The sequence below is a fragment of the Bacillus rossius genome, chromosome 11, assembly GCF_032445375.1.
Source record: "Bacillus rossius redtenbacheri isolate Brsri chromosome 11, Brsri_v3, whole genome shotgun sequence".
NCBI classification, from domain to species: domain Eukaryota; kingdom Metazoa; phylum Arthropoda; class Insecta; order Phasmatodea; family Bacillidae; genus Bacillus; species Bacillus rossius.
The window spans coordinates 19,877,041-19,897,851 of NC_086338.1; the positions used below are offsets into that span (position 1 = coordinate 19,877,041).

The 20,811-nt window shown below is 40.8% G+C and overlaps 2 protein-coding genes across 2 annotated transcripts in view; both read left to right on the plus strand.

Moving 5' to 3' along the window:
* Positions 1 to 20,811, plus strand: part of LOC134536501 (5-hydroxytryptamine receptor-like) — a 1,474,690-nt gene that overhangs the window by 345,890 nt on the left and 1,107,989 nt on the right. Inside the window, exon 2 of the mRNA XM_063376223.1 lies at positions 17,182 to 17,208. The gene's annotated coding sequence lies outside the window, so the exon portion shown is untranslated. The remainder of the gene's footprint in view (positions 1 to 17,181; positions 17,209 to 20,811) is intronic.
* LOC134536428 (uncharacterized) lies at positions 1,505 to 2,434 on the plus strand. The gene has a single exon (XM_063376142.1). It carries the CDS (start codon positions 1,505 to 1,507, stop codon positions 2,432 to 2,434), a length of 930 nt encoding a protein of 309 aa, XP_063232212.1.

A 20,811-nucleotide genomic window follows, 5' to 3' on the forward strand; every position in this document is an offset into this window, starting at 1 on the left:
GCATATTCAGGACTTCTCTCACTCATTTCATGGCAAGACCATCTTCTCCACCATCGATTTAGTCCGAGCGTACAGTCAGATCCCAGTCGCCACAGTTGACATCCCCAAAACCGCCATAACCACACCATTCGGACTGTTTTAATTCCCGTTCATGTCTTTTGGTCTCCGCAATTCTGCGCAAACTTTCCAGTGGTTCATGGACGAGGTCCTCCGGGGCCTCGACTTTTGTGTGTCGTACCTGGAGGACATTTTGGTGGCTTCCCAGGATGAGACCGAGCATTTGCAGCATCTGACTGAGCTCTACGACGGCCTCATGAACTATGGGCTTCTCATCAACCCTAGCAAGTGCGTCGTTGGCGAGTCCCGCATCACATTTTTGGGACACACCATCACAGCCAACGGCTCCCAACCTCTGCAAGAGAAGGTCCATGCTATTCTGGACTTCCCCAAGCCTACCACAGCAAAGCAGCTGCGCCAGTTCACTGGTATGTTGAACTTCTATCGACAGTTCGTTCCTAGGGCTGCGGCAGCACAGGCCCCCCTGCACGAGCTCTTACGAGGGGCAGCCAAAGGCAAAGATGCCATCTTCTGGACAGCTGCAAGCAGCGTGGCATTCGAAGATTGTAAGACCAGGCTCGCCTTGACGACCCTGCTGGCCCACCCTATCCCCGATGCCCCCTGGCTCTCGTGATGGACACTTCGGACTTTGCAGTAGGAGCGGTACTCCAGCAACAGGTACACAACCACTGGCAACCCTTGGCGTTCTTCCCACGAAGATGAACCCAGCGAAGCAGAAGTACGGAGCCTATGACAAGGAGCTCCTCACCATCTACCTAGCTGTCCAGCAATTTTGACATATGGTCGAGGGCAGGGATTTTGCCATCTTTACAGACCATAAGCCTCTAGTCTTCGCCTTCGCCCAAAACTCTGGCAAGTGCTCTCCACGCCGAGCCAGGCACCTTGACTTCATTGGACAATTCACGACAGACATTTGCCATATTCCCTGCTCGGCCAATACCGTGGCAGACTCCTTGTCCCGGGTGGAATCGGTCACAGTTCCGGTCGACTATCATGCTCTGGCGCGGGCTCAAGCAGCAGATGAGGAGTTGCGGCGGTTCCTGCAGCACGACTCCAGCCTAAGGCTGACGAAGGTCAAGATCCCAGATTCGCCACTGGAAGTCTACTGCGATGTGTCCACACCGACAGCTCGGCGTTTCCTTCCCCACAGTTCCACCGAACAGCGTTTGACATGGCACACCGGCTGGTGCACCCGGGTATCAAGGTCACAGAGAAGTTGGTCTCACAATGGTTCGTCTGGCCATCCATGCAAGCAGATTGTCGACGGTGGGCCCGATCCTGCGTACCGTGTCAGCGGTCGAAGATCGCACGGCAAACCTCCTCGCCGGTAGGATCTTTCGTACCTCCTTCCTCCAGGTTCGATCATGTCCACCTAGACCTGGTTGGGCCCCTCCCATGTTCCCGAGGCTTCTGCTACTGCCTCATCATGGTTGACTGCTTCACCCGCTGGCCAGAGGCCGTGCCTGTTGCGAACATCGAGGCAGCTACAGTCGCCAGAGCCTTCTACACCACATGGGTGGCATGTTTCGGCGCCCCCTTGAGAGCCACCACCGATCAAGGCCGACAATTCACGTCCTCCCTGTTCGCGGCCCTCGCCACCTTGGTGGGCATGACTCACCTCCAGACCACCGCCTATCACGCAGCCTCCAACGGGATGGTGGAGAGGTTGCACCGTTCGCTCAATGCAGCCATCCGCTGCCACGCTACCAAGCACTGGGTAGATGTCCTACCTACTGTCTTGCTCGGCATTCGAGCCACCTGGCAGGACGACCTCCATGCCTCCACTGCGAAGTTGGTCTACAGCCAGCCCCTGCGCCTACCAGGGGAATTTCTCGGAGAACATCCAAATGCCCCTCGGGTCGATGCCTCTGGCCTGGTGATGGATCTCCGCCTGCACTTCCAAGACCTGCGGCCGGTCAGCGGCTCGTGGCATGGTGGGACAATGCTGTTTGTCTTCAGGGACCTTCCAACGGCTACTGAGGACTTCGTCCGCTGCGAGATGCAAAAGGGGTCCCTACATGCACCCTACGAGGGCCTCTACCCCATACTCGGCAGAGCTCCAAAAACTGCAACTCTCCTGATGCATGGCCGGCGGTCTACGGTCTCCATCGATCGACTCAAGCCTGCCTACGTCTTAGCCAACCAGAATCCACCAGCCACAGCCGCCCCCCCTCCTGCGGCAGCACCACCTCCCCAGCAACATCGGGGGCCCACCGCGACTGCCCCCGCACCTCCTGTGATGCGGACTGGGCGTCGTGTATGCTTCCCCGACCGACTGCAGGGTGGTTTTACGTGTTGTGGCACATCACTGGCACGGGTGTGCTGTAGCGGCCATGGCCGCGGCTGCCTGCAGTAGTGACCGGAGCCCTCTGGCCTCACATGTTCCCCGCCGGCGAGCGGACAGCTGGCAGGACGCACGCCCCCAGGAGTACCGTTAGGCCGGCAGGCCACCCCCGCCCTGGGAGGTCTGGCACGCAGCGAGGGAGACCCGAGAGGGAGCCAGTCCGGCTGGGAACACAGCCACGTGCACAGGTTGTTGGTTGTAGCATTTTGTACGTGTTCTCGCTGCCGCCAATAAAGTACGCCTCCAAGTTACAGTGTTTCATTGCAATGCGATCCTACTCGCCCCGATCACAGCCCGTAGCCACAAGGCTACAATGGTTAAGGTCAAGGTCATCCAAAATAGTCGTCAGTGTGTTAGGGTGGTCTGTTCTTAAGACTATTAAGCCGTTTTTAGGAATTTTGGTTCTCGTTAAGACAATCTTGTTTAAAGCTTTTTAGAATTCCTAATTTTTGAATTTTTGAGGAATAAAACGGGAATTACTTTCAAGCGGGATTTTTTTTCCTTCGGAATATAAACATTTTTACGAATTTAAGTAATTTTGAGTCTTTTTTGAATCATTGTGTTTAGGAATTTTTTGTCTAAGATTGCCACTGTGATGTCACATTACAAGATGGTGTTCTGCTCCGGTTCCTCAATTCAGCAGCCAGTTCCCAGATATACATTTACATACTACTCTCAATTACATATATTGTGTACATAATTAAAAATTTAAATAAAAACTAATTTGTTATATCAAACTTAACTTTGATACCTATATACTAAAAAAAATTCAGTGTCTTTTAAGTAATTTACAGTGAGTAATATTTATTGTTAATTAATAAATTATTATTGATCAATAATTCTTTTATATCCGGAACAGTTATTTTGAATCGAGTCATAATTTGGTTAATTCATGTTTATTTATTTGTTTTGATTGGAAAAATAAAACAATCATTACAAATAGTTAGAATTTCTATTTATTTCAAAAAGAAATGAAAGCCAAGTGTGTAAAAGTTGAAGTTAGAATTGTTTTTGTGCTACAGTTGGGGTCTTTTAATTCTTAATGTAACATTTAATGGTGCGATTATTTCAAAAGAGTAAACAATTTATTATTTTTAATCACAACTGGTAGATCAATAACATTATTGTTATCCTGAGCGTTATTTTGAGATGGGTAATAATTTTCTCTCGCTGCTGATTTTACCCCTTATATTAAAATTACGAGTCCTGGATTGATTTGCCTACGAATATTTAAGTTCAAGATGGCGCCGACTGAAAAAAAATTTTCTTTAGCACCGCCGAAAAACTGTTTTTTAAGAGATATTAGGTGTGGGAAATGTACAAAATTAGTTAGAAATGGAATTCTATGTGAAAAGTGTGACAAGTGGTATCATTTTAATAAGTGTAGTTATGTAAAAGAAAACAATAGCCCGGAAAATGAGTGAGAATGTGCCACGTGTGTAATACGTGAAGACGACGAAAACAACATGGCAACCCTTTCACTGGAATAAGAAACCACGCAACACTTCACTACGGACTCTGAAAATAATACTACGAATAAGCAGGAGGCTCTGATAAACCAACTTCTGGAAGAAGTTAGTTTGCTCCGAGAAATCATAAATGTGCTGCAATCAGAACTGAAATCCTTGTCACTCAAACAAAAAGACACTGTAACATCGAGTCTTAATGCTGGATGCTCATGGACGCAAGTGGTCCAAAAACGTAAGTCAGGAAAATCAACTTTACCTCGTGACTTTGCCATTCCTGTATATAACAAGTTTGATGTTCTGAAAGAAAGGAAAGGTGAGGCTGTTGAACATGTAAACACAATAAAGCAGCAAAGAATGTCCGGTAGCAAAGTAATTCTTGCCGACAGCCATGGCAGAGGGATTGCAGGAGAGTTGTGTAATTCAATGCCAAAGAAGTGTGTATTAGCGGTGGTGAAGCCAGGCGCAAGGTTTTAAACTATCTTGGGTAATATTGAAAATATATGTAAAAACCTCGGACCTAAGGACTGAGTTGTCATCATTGGTGGGTGCAATGACGTTTCAAAAAATGAAGGTGATGTAGCGATAAAGGTACTTAAGCAAAAACTAAAATCATTTAGGGAAACAAATGTCATTGTTACAGAAATACCACTTAGGCATGACCTGCCATCTTTGTCATGTGTTCATGTAGCTGTCAAGAAAACAAATCGTAGAATTAACAGAGTTTGTAGTATGTTTAGAAATGTTAAAGTTGTAGAAACTGATAATTTAGACATGAAATTGTTTTCTACACATGGTATGCACTTAAATCGTGTAGGCAAACAGAAGCTGACTAGTCTAAACTATAGTGAAATGAACACGATGTCACATGGGGATAAAATTTCCAAGGCTATAACTTTGGGCTTTATTGCACAGGGAAACTAGAAAAGGGAACCGACCTAATTAACAATAATACTTCCAATGATGTTCGGTTCTTAAACACAATCAGTTGTAATGCTTATATAAATATTACTAATTATGTATTTCCAAATTACATTAGTACTTATGTAAAGCCTTGTGAGTTAATAACTCAAACTAAAGATAATGTTCTCAATAAACAAAACAAATTCCATGCATCAAAAAGGCCTACACTTACTGTATTACATCAAAATATTCAGTCACTACGTAACAAACTCATTGAACTTGAAGTATTGGTAAACACTACTCTGTCAACAATTGAAACCACTATTCCAAATATTATATGTCTTACTGAACATGGGTTGCACAATGATGAAATTAGATTATACCCTTATCAAATAATATTTTGTTATCAAATTATAGTAGATCTAAAGAAACTCATGGAGGTAGTTGTATCTACATTCATAGAGATCTGTTAGAATTCACAGAGAGTAGGCAGGATCTGGTCTTGTTAAGTAAGTAAAAATTAATCTAATGCTCAGCTGTCGAAATCAAACTTGCATATACCAGATGTATTATATTGTGTATATACAGGCCACCTGATGGAGACATTGATATATTCTTAAACAATTAGATAAAATAATAAAAAAAAACTTGGAACACTGGAAAAAACTGGATAATTATTTGTGGTGACCTAAACATTGATTTTAAAAATAAACTAATACCAAAAGAAAATTAATGAATATACTTAATTCTTATAACCTACTTAACATAATCAATTAACACACTAGAATTACTAAACAAACCAGTTCTGCAATTGACTATATTATTACCAACCTTGACTATAAAGACTATACAAGTAATGTCATTGATTATGGACTTTCAGATCATATGGCTCAGGTAATTAGAGTGCAATCAGCACATTTGCCTGATAGAAAAATTAACTATTTAAAATACAGATGCATTAATAAATATAGTAAAACACATTCTTAGATGTTTTAGGTAATAAAACTTGGCTATATATTGATGAAATGACAACCATTGAACAAAAATTTTAATTACTGATTGAAAAATTGATAAACATTACTAATGCATCATTTCCAATAAGACAAGCTAGGACTGACCAAAAACCTAAACCATGGTTAACCAAGGGAATAATTACATCAAGTGTAAAGCTAAAAAATTTATATTATCTTAGTAAAACAGACTGTCACAACACCAAATTTCAGCAATATTATAATAACTATAAAAAAATTTACAGGAAAGTTTTAAGACTGGCAATGAGAAAGAATATTCAAAACAGGATCACTCAAAGTGATAATAAAATATAAACCACATGGAAAATAATTAATTCTGAACGAAGCAGAGGCACTAAAATGGAAAAAAAAGTTAATAATTTGGAAATAAATGGTAAAATAAATCATGTCAGTGACCATATTACTTCAGAATTAAACCGGTTTTTTACTGATGTTGCCGATTCATCAAACTTTACAAAAAAACAGTAAAATAACAAATGCTATTGAAAACCTGAGAAGTAACTGCCCATTTAACAATAAATCTATTTACCTATACCCAACATCGTCATAGGAAATATTAAAAGAAATAAATAAATTCAAATGCTCAAATTCGACAGATGTATTTGGCATATCTAACAAAATAATAAAACTTGCTGGACATCACATTGCTAAGCCGTTATCACTGTTAATTAATGTGGTTTTCATGGAAGGTATTGTACCAGATTGTTTAAAAAAAAAGCAAAAATACTACCGGTCTACAAAAAGGGAAATACACTAGAGGCAGCAAACTATAAGCCCATTAGCTTATTACCAATTGTTGCCAAAATTTTTGAAAAAGAGCTATATAATAGACTATCATCCTTCTTCACGGACTGTAAAATTCTGAACAGTAATCAATACGGTTTCCAAAAACACAAATCGACAATAAATGTTATACATAATTTTACTAGTAAAGCGCTCGAAATCTTGGATAGTGGCAACACAGCACTAGGCATGTTTTATGATTTGTCTAAAGCTTTTGATTTTGTTAATAATTAAATATTGCTTGAAAAACTTAATCATTATGGTATCCGAGGCAAAGCACTTGAGCTAATGTATTCATATTTGGACCACAGTAAACAGCGAGTGGATATAAAATCAAACAATAAAATTTTTTTCTGACTGGAAAGTCATTAAACATGGAATCCCTCAAGGTAGTAACCTAGGACCTCTATTATTCTTAGAGTAGTTTAATGACCTGCCTTTAAACATCCCACAAGCCAGCACAGTACTATTTGCTAATGACACCTCAATACTAGTGAAAGGAAAAAATGTAGACAACATCGTATCAAAATCAAATTTATTCCTCGGCCATCTAATTCACTGGTTGGAAGCAAATAAACTTGTATACTAAATACCTCTAAAACAAATTGTATAAATTTTAGGATGAGACATAATCCAGTAGAAGAAAAGTTTGAATTAAAGTTCAACAGTTATATCATAACAAGAACATCAAATATTAAATTCCTTGGTCTGAACTTAGATGAACAGCTAAAGTATAAAGACCATATTAACTCTGTCGCTAGCAGGCTAAGTGTATCCTGCTATCTACTAAGAAGACTGGCAGACATAAATAGTATTGAAACAATAAAAACTATCTACTATGCACACTTCCACTCTTTAATGACATATAATATAGAAATATGGGGAAACTCAGTGGGAATTGAAACAATTCTAAAATGACAAAAAAAGGCTATTCGTATAATGACACAATACAAAATTTCAGCTCACTGTAAAAAAAATTTCAGAAAACTTAAAATCTTAACAGTCATAAATGAGTATATACTATGAATACTCTTATTCATACATAAGGAGAAACGCTATTTAAAAAAAAATCTAGATATTCATCTATACAACACAAGAAACTCCAATAAATTGAGGATAACAGGTCATAATACCAGTCAGCATGAAAAAGGCACAAATTACATAGGCATAAAAATTTACAACTTATTGCCACAAAATGTCACAAGTATTGAAGTATCGTGAAGGGGAAGGGGAAATCCACCTCACTTTACCTCAATGATGATAACAATTATAAACATAAAAAAAAGCAATGGCCCTTGTAAAGGGACAGGCAGAGTGCCAGATGTGTTGTGCGAGAAAAATTAAGCCCAAAAAAACCATAAAGAAATAACCTTAAATATCAGAAATACAAAAACACAAATTTATTATTCTTTAAATCAAGCCCCATATGAATGTAGAGGGGCAACACACAACAAGAATTACGAAAGAAAGAATTACGTAAACAGGTACTGGTGAGCAATGCAAATATCCAATATACAAATGTTATGTGCTAACGTTATTTAAATCAAGCAATTGCAGATAGAATGCTGTCTGTACGGACGTGAGAGGTGCGGCGGAGAAAAACGGCAAATGCCCCAACGGAAAAGGGTCGAAAGCAAAAAAACAAAATCAAAGAAATGCACAAGGTGAAACACACTGGCAATGCAAACCAGAAAATTACGAAACAAATTCGGTGTCCAGCAAACATTACTTTATGAGGCCAAAAGGAGGCAAGCCAAACATGACGCAGAAGGCAAACTACAGAATTATCATGAAAGAAAAAAAAATGTAAAACACCGACCAGAGAACACCTCCTAGCCATGTGTAACACGGCGCGACGCCGAAGCACCCCTCACGGCGATCGCTCCCGGAACAGAACCGAAAGAGCAAAATAATTACAGCCCTATATATAAAAATCCAGTTGGCGCTAGTGTCGCATTCAGTAGGCCTAGAAGGAGGTGCCTACGTCACGCGGACGTCACAAGGGAGTGCCGGAGGGGGCTTTAAGGGGAACGAGGGAAGGGGAGGAGCCGGCGGGCGTCTGAATGCCGAAGCGCACGTTGCAAATTCCCGCCCCCTGGCGAAGCCTCCCGCAGGACGATGAAGCAGATGAATGCGACGATAGGAGGAGTGACGAGTAGAGTATCTTTTATGTGGTTGCTTCGAAGTAGAGTGAAAACTCAGCGACGTCAGTAGGCAGCTGGAGTACCGATGGCTCGTGCGCACCAAGTCCAGTCCGCAGATGGGGGAAGCCCCGAACAGGACTGCAGCGCCCGGAGCACCCCAGCAGCGCGGAACGGCGATAAGCAGGAAGAAGCTAAAGCACAATCCATGAAGAAGCCGCCACACGACACACAGCGCAAGCGCCCGCCCCCAAAACACCACAAGAGCTGGTGGCGGACGAACGAGAAAGGGGGGCGGCGTTATCGGAGAATAAGAGCAGGTAGGTATCACAGCTTCCGATCCAGCCCAAAACTGCAAGTCTCACAGGGCACCACCGCCGGGCGCAGCAGTGCACGGAGGGGAGGCGGCTCGCAGCGGCGCTCGAAAAGGGGCGCCAGCATGCTGCCACATCTCAAACACTCCGACGAAGCGCGCTACAGCAGGTATCACTGCTCGACGAATCTCTGGGCTAGGCAGGGGCTGCGCAAACAGTACACAGGAATCTCTAACACTACGAGAGGGCCCACCTCGTAGGAGACACCCAGCAGGAGCGGCGGGCACACCGACGATAAGAGATGGCGCAGTCACTGTCGAGGCTTACGTCCATAACACGTAGGAAGCAGGAGCTGCCAGAAGAGCGTGACACAGGCAGTGAAGAGTGGACGTCTACTCTCTTCGCTGGGTGATGACTGAAGAAGTGAGGCGAAGACGGCTCGCCAGCAAAAGGATATTGGAGTGGCGGAGAGGAGATTACTGTGAAAAACATACAACACAGTGCGCCATCCACAAATACTAAAAAGCTACCTTCCCAATCACACAACTTACTTTCCAGTGCACTGGAAAGATTCACATATTTTAGTAGGGAATAAATATACAATTAAACATAAAAGATATAAAATAAATAGCAGCCCACTCAGCCAACAACCTTTTTATAGAGCTGGGCTGCCATACTAGTTGCATACTGTAAACACTTATTGAAAGATTATCAGGACAAATAATAAATCAGAATATGGCTATTATTGTTAAAATACAAGTCTTCAACTAGCTCTAGAAAATAATTCCAAACTTCTATGGGAAAATTTTGGCAATAAGGCTAGGCCAGAGCAAACAGCTCCAGATGAATATTGATAAATGACATGCAGGTAAAATCAATAAAAATACAACGGGAGAGAAGAACTGCTAAATACTTACTAACAAAACAACTTACACGTTAAGACACATAAACTTTCAGCTGGCTTACATGGCACTTTTTATACCTGGATTTTTTCTAAAAATCCTGGAGAAGTACAGTAGTATTACTGCCCCAAAAAACGCACAATATAGGGGAAACAACTTAACATTGATCTGTGCTGCTAAAGAAGGTAGAACATATGAACGCACCAGAACAATATCGCCAACCTTAAAAACATGGAGCTGCCTAGTTTTGTTGTACTGCATCTCGACAATGTGGTGGGCCTTCTGGAGATTACAAATAACAAGATAAAGAATTTTCTCGAGGTCAGCCTCAGTTAGGGCGGAGCTTAGAGACGGCAGTCCCCAGAGATTCAGGAGAGGGTGAGTGAGCTCGCGGCCCAAAAAAGGAATGGAAGGAGGAAAACCAGTGGTGGAGTGCACTGCAGAGTTAAGACCCATGTTTATGTAGTCCAGATCGTAATCCCAAATTGTCTGATCTGAACGATAAAAAGAAGTGAGAACCCCCTTGAGCACCTTGTTGACACGCTCTGACTGGTTGCCCTGAGGGAAATATGCCGAACTATAGATGGGTTTAATTGCCCATTCAAAGCACATATCCTTGTAGATGTTAGACTAAAGGTATCTGGCATTATCAGACACGAGCATGGCAGAGGCTCCAAAGAGCTTCCACACTTGTTCCCGAAGGGCTTTGACAATCGAAACATCTTTTTTTTTTTTTTTAGAGGTAGAAGTATGACAAATTTAGTGAAAATATCGACCACGACGAGCAGACACATATTACCCTTACGCGAGCGTGTCAAAGGTCCAAAGATATCTAGATGGACAACATGCCAGGGTGCCACTGGCGGGTCTGCACAGTACAGGCCCACCCTAGTGTTTTGGGGTGGCTTCGAAATCTGGCAATCATGACAGGATCTGACAAAGGCACGAACGTCGTTGCGAAGATACGGCCAGTATAAATGCACAGAAATGCGGCGGAAGGTTTTATCCATACCAAGATGGCCTCCGATCAGGGACGAATGGTAGTATTTAAGTACCATAGGCCTTAATCTTAATGGCTCAACTGCCTTACGAGCTCGACCCGAGCTGCCAGTAAAATAAATCAGACCCTGTTCCTCCACAAATTGGACCACTTTCCTGTCTCGTAAGTCCTAATGGATTTTCTGACAAACGACGTCATCAAGCTGATGCTCACGAACATTAAGGTAGGACTCCGGGAAAATCTTGCACACACATAGGAGTTCATCGGGACTAGGTGACTAGTTCTCTTCAACCAAAAACTCCTCGGGACAAAACATCCGCTAAAGCGTGTCGGCCACTACATTGTCGGCTCCTCGAACATGATGGATAACAAAGTTAAAACAAGAAAGACGAAGTATCCAACATCCCAGCTTGCTCAGTTGTTGAGGATGGTTACAGAGCCAGCTCAAAGCCTTATTATCTGTAAAAAGATCAAATTCCCTACAGTCGAGATAACATTCGAACTTTTCCAAGCCGAAAAGGCAGGCAAGAGCCTTCTTCTCATAAGTACCCAACTTTCGTTCAGATTCCAGTAACGAGCAGCTGGCGAAGGCTATTGACCGAAGTTTGCCCTCTTCCAGGTGGCCGAGAACTGTTCCTAGAGCAATGGACGAGGCATCAACAAACAGGGCAAAACTCTTGCTGAAATCAGGCAGGACCAGAACAGGAGGAGAGCCCAATTGAGACTTCAGGGTAGCGAATGCCTTTTCCTGTTCTGGGCCCCAAACAAAAGGAATGTCCGTTTTACGAAGGGCATTTAAGGGGGCAGAAAGGGCAGTAATATTCTTGATGAAGCGGGAATAATACCCAAGCATGCCCAAAAAACGTTGCACAACCTTCATATTCTTAGGTCTGGGGAAGGCGAAAATGGGGGCAACCTTATCCGGGTCCATGAGCAAGGAGCCCTCGGAAATAACATAGCCCAGGAACTTCAAGAACTTTTGGCCAAGGAAAATTTTCTTAGGATTGACTGTAAGTTTGGCAGCATGAAGGCGAAGAAAGACCTCCCTAAGGTGGTCAAGGTGCTCCTCAAAAGAATTGATATAAACAATAATGTCGTCGATGTAGTTGAAAACAAAACCAAATTTGAAATCACTTAGCACGTGATCAAGCACGCGGCTCAAGGCTTGGCTGCCAAAACTGACGCCCATAGGAATTCTGTTAAACTGGTAATAACCGAAAGGGGTTGAAAAGGCAGTATATTTACGGCAACTGGGGTCCAACAGACATTGGTGGAAACTATGATTAAGGTCGATAACTGAAAATATACGAGCCTTGCCCAAGTGCAGTAGAGCACTCTCCACTGTAGGTAATGGCCATCTGTCATCAATAATCTTCTGATTCAATTCCTAGAAATTGTGAACTAAACGCCATTCCGTACTGTCCTTCTTGGGTACCAAGAAGGTTGGGGTACTGAAATCGGATGTAGATGGGGTAATAACATCGGCAGACAACAATTTTTGAATAATTTCTCTCAATAACTGAAGTTTCGGGGGTGACACCTTTATATATCTGCTGCGAACGGGTACCTCATCCCTCACATAGAAGCGATAACGCAGTACATCACACCTGCCAATTTTGCGGGTTATCAAATCCGGAAACTCGCTTACTAAGTCAGCGATAGCCTGATCGGATTCGTGACTCGCCAGTTCCTTACAGGACATGACAAAGGGCACACAACTTTCGTGCTGCAGCTGAATTTTAATAGATGACGCAAAGCCAAAAGACAACTCGTTTCTATGCCAATCCAACACGCAACGCGTGTTACTAAGGAAATCGAGACCCAAAACAAAACTAGACGCAAGTCCAGAAACCACAATAAACTTCCAGCTCCAAGAAAATCTGTGAACCTTAAAATGTAAAATCACCGAGCGACGGGCGCGCACGATGTCGCCATTGGCTACGGAAATGATTACATCAGGCTCATTGACAACGAAACACTTCAAATGACGATGCTGGCTAAGCAAACTGTCAAAACATGTCTCACTGATGCACGAACAAGTGGCTCCTGTATCGACGAGGGCGGGATAAAAATTACCCAGTACAAGCAAGGGAAGAAAATGCAAAAACGCTTGAGGAAAGGATTTGCGCATAACAGGACGACTACGATCTTTCCTGCGTGTCGTCAATGCAGGTTTCCCGGACATTGAACTCGGTAATGGCCCGCCTGACCGCAGCAGAAACACCGCCTATCGCCAGCATTAACTCGAGAACTAGTGCACTCGGCCGTAAGGTGTCCGAAAACACAACAATTAGCACATCGGCCACGGCCGCAAGTATCAATCCTAGCGGGGAGCGCGGCTGCGTTATTCACGGCCAAGTTCAAGGTCATGGCAAGGGGCGGCTCGTTTACACGAGCAAGCGCCGCGCCACTCGACACACCGCGGGGGCTAGCAAGCGCGACAGGCGGCTCGCTTACACAAGCCTGGATACCGCCGGTCGGGCGGCCACGCGGACGGGCCGGCCCGCCGGGAGACTCGTTCACATGAGCGCGCACCCCGGCGTGCGTGGCGACTTGCGAGGGCAGCTCGTCGAACGAATGACGTAACACGTCACTCACTGGGGCGCGTCCCTCGAAAACCGGCGCAGCGTCGCCGTAACATGCACTTCCGTCAGGTGGTCGCGCATAAGTAGCAGGCCGACAGTCAGTCATGCCGACATGCCTGGGGGGAAAATATTCTCTACTGAAAGGTGGCGACTTAGAGTCAGCTCCGCGCATAGACACGGGAAATTCAGAGCGGTTTTTTCTTGCCGCAGCGATACGGCTTTCTACCTCGCCACCCCACTCACATAAGGCATTCAGGGTAGATGGAGGTGTCAACATAGCGCAGTTCTGAAGCACCACCGGCACAAGATTACCTAGGATCAACTGCACAAATTACCCTTCAGGAATTCCCAAACTCAAAGCATCGGCATAATCATAACAGAATTTACAAACTGAGTGACAGATTCATCGGGCTTTTGAAAGCGAAAAACCAGCTCTCGTTTACACACGTCGAGAACACGGGGCGGACAAACAGTGTGAACCAACTGTATTTTAAACACCACGAAATCGTCGCCATGCGAAATAGCCTGCGTAAGAAGTTGCACGTAAGTGCCAGTGCACTTACTCAGTAGGGTTTTCATGAAAGCCTCAACAGGAACCAAATTCAATTTAAACAATCACTCTGCGGCGATCACAAAATCCAAAGCGGCACGCGGCTTGCTTCCGCCCAACACAGGGAGCGGCTCTAAGGCTACCAAGAAGAGCTTCTGAATAAAGGAAGCGCCCGTGGGCGGACTCACGTCAGGAGGGGACTGCCGTGTCCGGGGCTCAGGAATGGCTGCACACGAGTCACGCACGAACTGAGCGAGGCGCGCGCGAAGCACCGCCACGGTGTCCGTCGCCGAAGCCTCTAATTGATTTTCTTCGCAATGTTGGATGAGTTCCTCCTTGTGCAGCTTATATAACCAGGCAACCCCCGGCGAAGACATGGCTCTGAAACAGTTAACACAACAGCAAAAACACTCTGCTAGCAGAGTTGCGCAGAATTCGAAGTATCATGAAGGGGAAGGGGAAATCCACCTCACTTTACCTCAATGACGTTAACAATTAGAAATATAAAAAAAAAACAATGGCCCTTGTAAAGGGACAGGCAGAGTGCCAGACGTGTTGAGCGAGAACAATTAAGCCCCCTCCAAAAAAAACCTTAAGAAATAAGCGTAATTATCAGAAATACAAAAATACACAACTTTATTATTCTTTAAATCAAGCCCCATATGAATGTAGAGGGGCAACACACAACAAGAATTACAAAAGAAAGAATTACGTAAACAGGAACTGGTGAGCAATGCAAATAGCCAATATACAAATGTTATGTGCAAACGTTATTTAAATCAAGCAATTGCAGATAGAATGCTGTCTGTCCGGACGTGAAAGGTGCGGCGGAGTAAAACGGCAAACGCCCCAACGGAAAAGGGTCGAAAGCAAAAACACAAAATCAAAGAAATGCACAAGTTGAAACACACTGGCAACGCAAACCAGAAAATTACGAAACAAATTCGGTGTCCAGCAAACATTACTTTATGAGGCCAAAAGGAGGCAAGCCAAACATGACGCAGAAGGCAAACTACAGAATTATCGAGAAAGAAAAAAAAAAGTAAAATACCGACTAGCCATGCGTGACACGGCGCGACGCCGAAGCACCCCTCACGGCGATCGCTGCCGGAACAGAACCGAAAGAGCAAAATAATTACAGCCCTATATATAAAAAATCCAGATGGCGCTAGTGGCACACTCAGTAGGCCCTGAAGGAGGCGCCTACGTCACGCGGATGTCAGAAGGGCTGGCGGGAGGGGGCTCTAAGGGGAACGAGGGAAGGGGAGGAGCCGGCGGGCCTCTGAATGTCGAAGCGCACGTTGCAAATTAACCGATTGACCTATATTCAAAAGAACAATCAAACAATTTCTGTTAGAACATCCTTCCTACTCTCTGATAGAATTCTTTGACTTAATAACAGATAAGAAAACTAAACTTTGGTAAATTTTATTTAAATACATCACAAAACGAGGAGAAAAATATTGAGTTTTGTGAACTAACTCTTCACTCTGAGCTTTAGACTTCAGTTAATACAATTTCTTATGTACCCATTTTTTTTTTAATATCTCCTTCTTACTTTTGAAATGTAGAAGTACTCTGTAATATTTAATTTTTGTGGTTGTACAGTTTGTTTGTATATATGTATATATTTGTAATTTTTGACTTCTTCTATATCCCGGAGTCCTTATCTGTATATGGGATCTACAGAACAAAAATTGAATAAATAAATAATATATAAATAATTTTTATCATATGTACTGAGATAAACGCGCACTTTTTTATATAAAATATATTGCAACTGTTATTAAATATTTTTTAAAATTTATGTTTGATTATTAAAATTTTTAAAATAGGGCGGACATGAACTCATAATTTATGAAGGTAATATCAAAAATTGCGAAAAGACAAAAAACAAAGCGGTTAACGTGAGGTAATAAATCAGGACGGCACAATTCAAATTGGCAGCCGGGGACATATTTAAAGTTCCCTTCCAGGTTGTTAAATGGGGAATTTAATGCTTTATTGAGAAATTTCAAGGCTTCGAAAATTTTAGTATTATAAAGCGAGAAATTGACAATTAAAACCTAAATTTTTCTTTCGAAAAGGAAACGTTTAAATTTTTTTATTTTTTTTTTTTAATTCTTTGGTTGCAAACTATTTCTAAAACTAAAAATGTAGGGTTATTTTAGTTAATTTTGAGTAAATAATGGCGAATTTAAGTCTGCTTCCGTAAATATTGTGCAAAAATTAAAGTTTAATGTCTAAAGCAAAGGTTAAGGTTCTAAGATAGCGGCCACGATGAAACAATCCAAGATGGTCGACACCGAAACCTCACACCTCGGACTTGCACCAGGGTTTGTAGGAACTATAGCATACGATTGTACTTATAGGTTATTATTTTTCTAAAGTAATTATTACTTTAAATTTTACCCTCTGTTATATTATGTGCTAAAAATTTAAGTTTTCCTTTCTCTACCGATTTCTTTATGAATGCGGTACTTTCTTTACCTTTTTATCGTGCTTACAGAGTTCGAAAGAAAAACACTTCGTTTCTGCTTTAAGGGCATACAATTTATTTAGCTTTTGCTTACTGTTGCACCTGAAACCCTTCTTATTAATATATCAATTAGAGAAAGCACATTTTTTTTTGCTTTTGGTATAAACTTAAATTAAAAATTTATTTAAATATACAATTTATAAATTTTTGAATACTGAGAAGAAAGAGTGTTAAAGAAATCTGTGATTTGCAAGTCAGATGAAATTAATACATCTGGAGAAAAGTCAGCAATCCCCTTCAACTCGACGAATATTAATTTTCTTTTTTTCCCACTGTCCTCCAGGTTTCGCCCATTCAATTTCGTTTTGATCAATCAATTCAACTTTTAGTTTCTAAAGGAAGATAGGTTTTTATTTTAACTACGGAATTTAAAAAAAGTTTTATATGTTAGATATCCAATTGTGGGCTACATGAATTATTGTTATTTAGTGTTTGAATGTAATAATAGCTTTTTTTTATCTTAAATGTTAAATTATTGGTAAAGCCTTGTAATTATTTATGTTCCTTGAACTTACATGATATTTGTGTCTGTTTTTATTTTTCAGAATATTCATGCTGTCTCAAGAAATTTGGTAAGTTTTTAAATATTCAAATATATTATATTTTATTTAATTCACCAGTGGTATTTCATATTTTATACGAACAGATGGTTTATAAAATCGTTTATGCTTTTATAAATTTCACAAGTTCTTAATAAAATCAATTACTTTTTTATGGGTTTGTTTAGTAATGAAATAATTTTTCAATGCATTTTAATTCTGGGAGTATTAGGTTGTGTAGTTTTTATTTAATTGTGTTGGTTTAATCTTTTTTTATTTTCTGTTAAGCTTAACACATTTTTTTTTTCAATTATAAACATAAACGGCACTAAGTATATTCACAGTGTTTCCTTCATATAAAGTATGATAAGAAAATATTCCGCTCAAATGCCGTAAAATATTGGTGAAACAAGTCATGACTGTGGTAAGTATTTTTTCTGAAAGTAAAGGCTACTCATTTTATTAATAAAGCGAGCTGCTAAACGAAGAAAATGTTTTAAATAAAATACTATATTACTTAATGTTATTAATATAGAATGATATTTAAAGTAATGGAAAGTAATGGAAAATTATCGCATTAAGTATTTAAAAGAAAGATCACAATTTTTATTCATTTTATAAAGATTTTGATATATACATTTGTAAATTATTTGTACATTTATGTAAACTTTCCGTACCTAATTTAATTATAGTACCTTTAACTTACAACAACCATTTTATAAGAAAAAACATTTTTTTTAAATCTTTAAACGTATTTTAGCAATAAATTGTTATAATTCTTTGTATTAAATGTATGATAATTGTGCGTGATAAAATTAATGATAATCAAATTAAAGTAAATCTACAGAAGAAAAAGTTACGTATTATATTAAACAACTAGAGAAATTGTTCTGAAAAAATTTTATTGTAGTAAAGTTGCAAAATATAACAAATAGCTAAATAAAGTTTTAAAAAAAAATATTCAGTTTGTATTGTTATGATTTAAAATGTGGGGAGGACTGTATTCGTAAGGGATAGCCCAATCAAGTTTTTTTACAGTTTTATTGAATACCAATATTTAAATTAATAAAAATAATTGTACTTAAGTATGTCAGATCACAAATCGCAGGCATTTAAATATGGCTATTTTTCTGTCATTCAATGTCTGTCAAGTTCCACAGTTGGCACTCGTCACTGGATCTAGGCTCAACAGTGGTTCACCCCTTACCCCGCGCCTGTCCACACACACAGTCTCGCGCCACTCAGTCGCACTCTCGCAGTCCCGTCGCTCCACGTCGCGCCACTCTCGAGGGGGTCTCTCACCCTCTTCGCCGAGGTCGCACTTCCCTTCACTCGCGGAACTCGCGGAACTCTCGTAACTCGCTCGGAAACTATTGCGGAACTCCATCGCCGCACTCTCACTGAACTCCTTGAGGAATTCCGTTGCAAAAAAAATCCTCGTGGAGGCCGGCGTCACTGCTTAAGTACATTGGCGCCATTTTCTAACCGACGAGAGATGTGACGAGCTGTGTCATCCTGGGAAGACCCGACACCCGAACTGTCCAGAAGAACGGCGTAATATCACGCTGCTCTGCGTGGCGGCCCGCAGAATTCCCAAGGCCGCTCAGCGATAGATAACAGCGCCGAAGCATAACTTTGCGTGGGGTGCCGTAGGAGGAAGGGGGTAACGAAGACCGTTGTAATCTGGCCAGACACGCGTGGCATGTCCTTCGTAAATGGTTGGCGCATGACACCAGTGGCCGTGCGGGGCCGCCAGCCAGCTCCGAACCTGGCATCGCGGTCTGGTCTCTCGTGTTCGTAACAATATGAATATAATTTAAAGTGACTTCTTTTTTATTTTGCATTAAAAAAAATTATCGGGACTGTCATAACAGTGTTAGTTTTGATTCGCTTTTCCGCTCGATTAAGTGAATAAGAATTTAAAGGATGTTACTTATTCTTCAGGAAATGTTCCGGATATTTGAATAAAAATACGGACAATTTTAAAGACCTAATGTCCATGATTTCCTGAAAGTTTCTCAATGATAGTTTTGATCATTTTGTCATATTCCATGCAGCGAAAAGGTTTCGAATGTTTTTAACTCAATGTATCCAACAATGAATACTCTACAACTCATTTCATTTTATGCCTACTAAAGTATTTATGAATTCTTTTGATCTTCAAACACTTTTATCATCCTATCATTGTTTTTTCCCCACTTTGCTGTAATGGTTGGTCGTATACAAATTATTTGGAACGAAGGTTATATATAAAATTTTAAGCTATTAAAATAAACATGAACGGACTTAATAGTGTACATGGTATGAAAATTATGCAATAGTTAATTTTATTAAATATGGTTTGTGTAAAAAGTTTTAAATAAAAACTATAACATTTACAAAAATTCCAGTGTTTTCGATGTTGTGCCAATTTAGGGAGTTATTTCTTTGTCCTCAAAAACTAGTTTTTTTTTTTTTTTGCCCTTTGTCGTTATAGTTGTTTGTATCAAAAATATATCTTTAATAAACTTTTGGTGTTACTCCTTCTAGTTATAGTTAATACATTAAAACGGATTTGATATTTTTTATATAATGAGAGTTAAGGCGATTTTTTAGTTTTAAAAACCTTCCCCTTATTATAACCGTTTGGATGGGTTTGGCCTATGTTTAAATTTTATGTATCAAATTGAAAGGAACTTTTGCCAAATTAAGGTTATTTATCGTGTCCTGGATAATGTGATATATACTTACTAATATTATAAATGCGAAAGTAACTCTGTCTGTCTGTCTGTCTGTATGTCTGTTTGTTTGTTTGTTACCTTTTCCCGGCTGAACAACTGAACGGATCGTAATGAAATTTGGAAAGTATATAGATTATATCCTGGGGATGGACATAGGCTATCTTTTGTAAAAAAAATTATATTTAAACGCATTAAAAAAAATCTTAATTTTATGTAATGTGTGTCATAGATATACAAACTGTTAGTGTCATTTCTCTATGTCTGCTGAGCAATAGCTTTCAAACCATTACGTTACGTTTTTCTATTGTAAGGAATTGAGTAGATAGTAAGAAAAATTAAGGCTCTGTATCGTAGTGCCTCAATACACCAGTATATATCACTGTTATTTTTTTATTAATCGTTAGTCTTTTGTCTAAAAAAAAATCTTTAAACTGGTTAAAAAATATATCTTAATTTTAAAGCGAGTGTTTGTTTACTACTAATTTTTTTCTATTTGTCAATTTTTTTTACAGTACTTTCTTATTTGCAAGGGGTTTGGTTTAGTATTTATAATTTATCTGCTGAGCATCAAGCGTCTCTTAGGGCTGCCGAGACCGAAGACCAGAAATATTTGTCAATTATGTAATATATTGTTGAAAAATTTGAATTTTACTATTTCAGGTAGGTAGAATTTTTTTTAATTAGAGTAATTACGTGTAATTGCCTTCTTCGTTTATTTCATACTAGCTGCAGTACCCGGCTTTGCCCGGGCTGAACACCGGGTGGTATATTGTCCGCGGGTTACAGCACAATGGATAGCGATATGTCCAGTGTGGTGGACATTAAGAAATGACACATAATTACTGTTTGTGTATCTGTGACCTATGGTTTTCTCTTTACCCATGGCGATCGGTTAAAAGGTTAAGACGTTGATGCG

Bases quoted from the DNA above. Each gene is read 5' to 3' on its own strand.
- LOC134536428 (XM_063376142.1), top strand. From the start codon at position 1,505: ATGGTTGACTGCTTCACCCGCTGGCCAGAGGCCGTGCCTGTTGCGAAC.